This window comes from Myotis brandtii, unplaced genomic scaffold (genome assembly GCF_000412655.1).
Source record: "Myotis brandtii unplaced genomic scaffold, ASM41265v1 scaffold225, whole genome shotgun sequence".
Taxonomy (NCBI): Eukaryota; Metazoa; Chordata; class Mammalia; order Chiroptera; family Vespertilionidae; genus Myotis; species Myotis brandtii.
The window spans coordinates 3,000,593-3,000,862 of record NW_005358435.1 but is presented as its reverse complement, the minus strand read 5'-3'; the positions used below and the strand labels follow the sequence as shown (position 1 = coordinate 3,000,862).

Genomic DNA, 270 nt, shown 5'->3' with positions numbered 1-270 from the left:
CCCTCCCAGGTCAAGTGCAAGGCCAAGAAGACCGTGGACAAGCATAGCGACGAATACAAGATCCGGCGCGAGCGCAACAACATCGCGGTGCGCAAGAGCCGCGACAAGGCCAAGATGCGCAACCTGGAGACGCAGCACAAGGTCCTGGAGCTCACGGCCGAGAACGAGCGGCTGCAGAAGAAGGTGGAGCAGCTGTCCCGCGAGCTCAGCACCCTTCGGAACTTGTTCAAGCAGCTGCCCGAGCCCTTGCTCGCCTCCTCCAGCCACTGC

The 270-nt window shown here is 62.6% G+C and overlaps 1 protein-coding gene across 1 annotated transcript in view; it reads left to right on the top strand.

Moving 5' to 3' along the window:
- Positions 1 to 3: 3 nt before the first annotated feature.
- The window catches only part of CEBPB (CCAAT/enhancer binding protein (C/EBP), beta), a gene marked incomplete at its 5' end in the record, with an annotated part of 630 nt that continues 363 nt past the window's right edge, over positions 4 to 270 (top strand). Inside the window, one exon of the mRNA XM_014539654.1 lies at positions 4 to 268. Within this exon, the coding sequence (XP_014395140.1) occupies positions 4 to 268 (265 nt within the window). The remainder of the gene's footprint in view (positions 269 to 270) is intronic.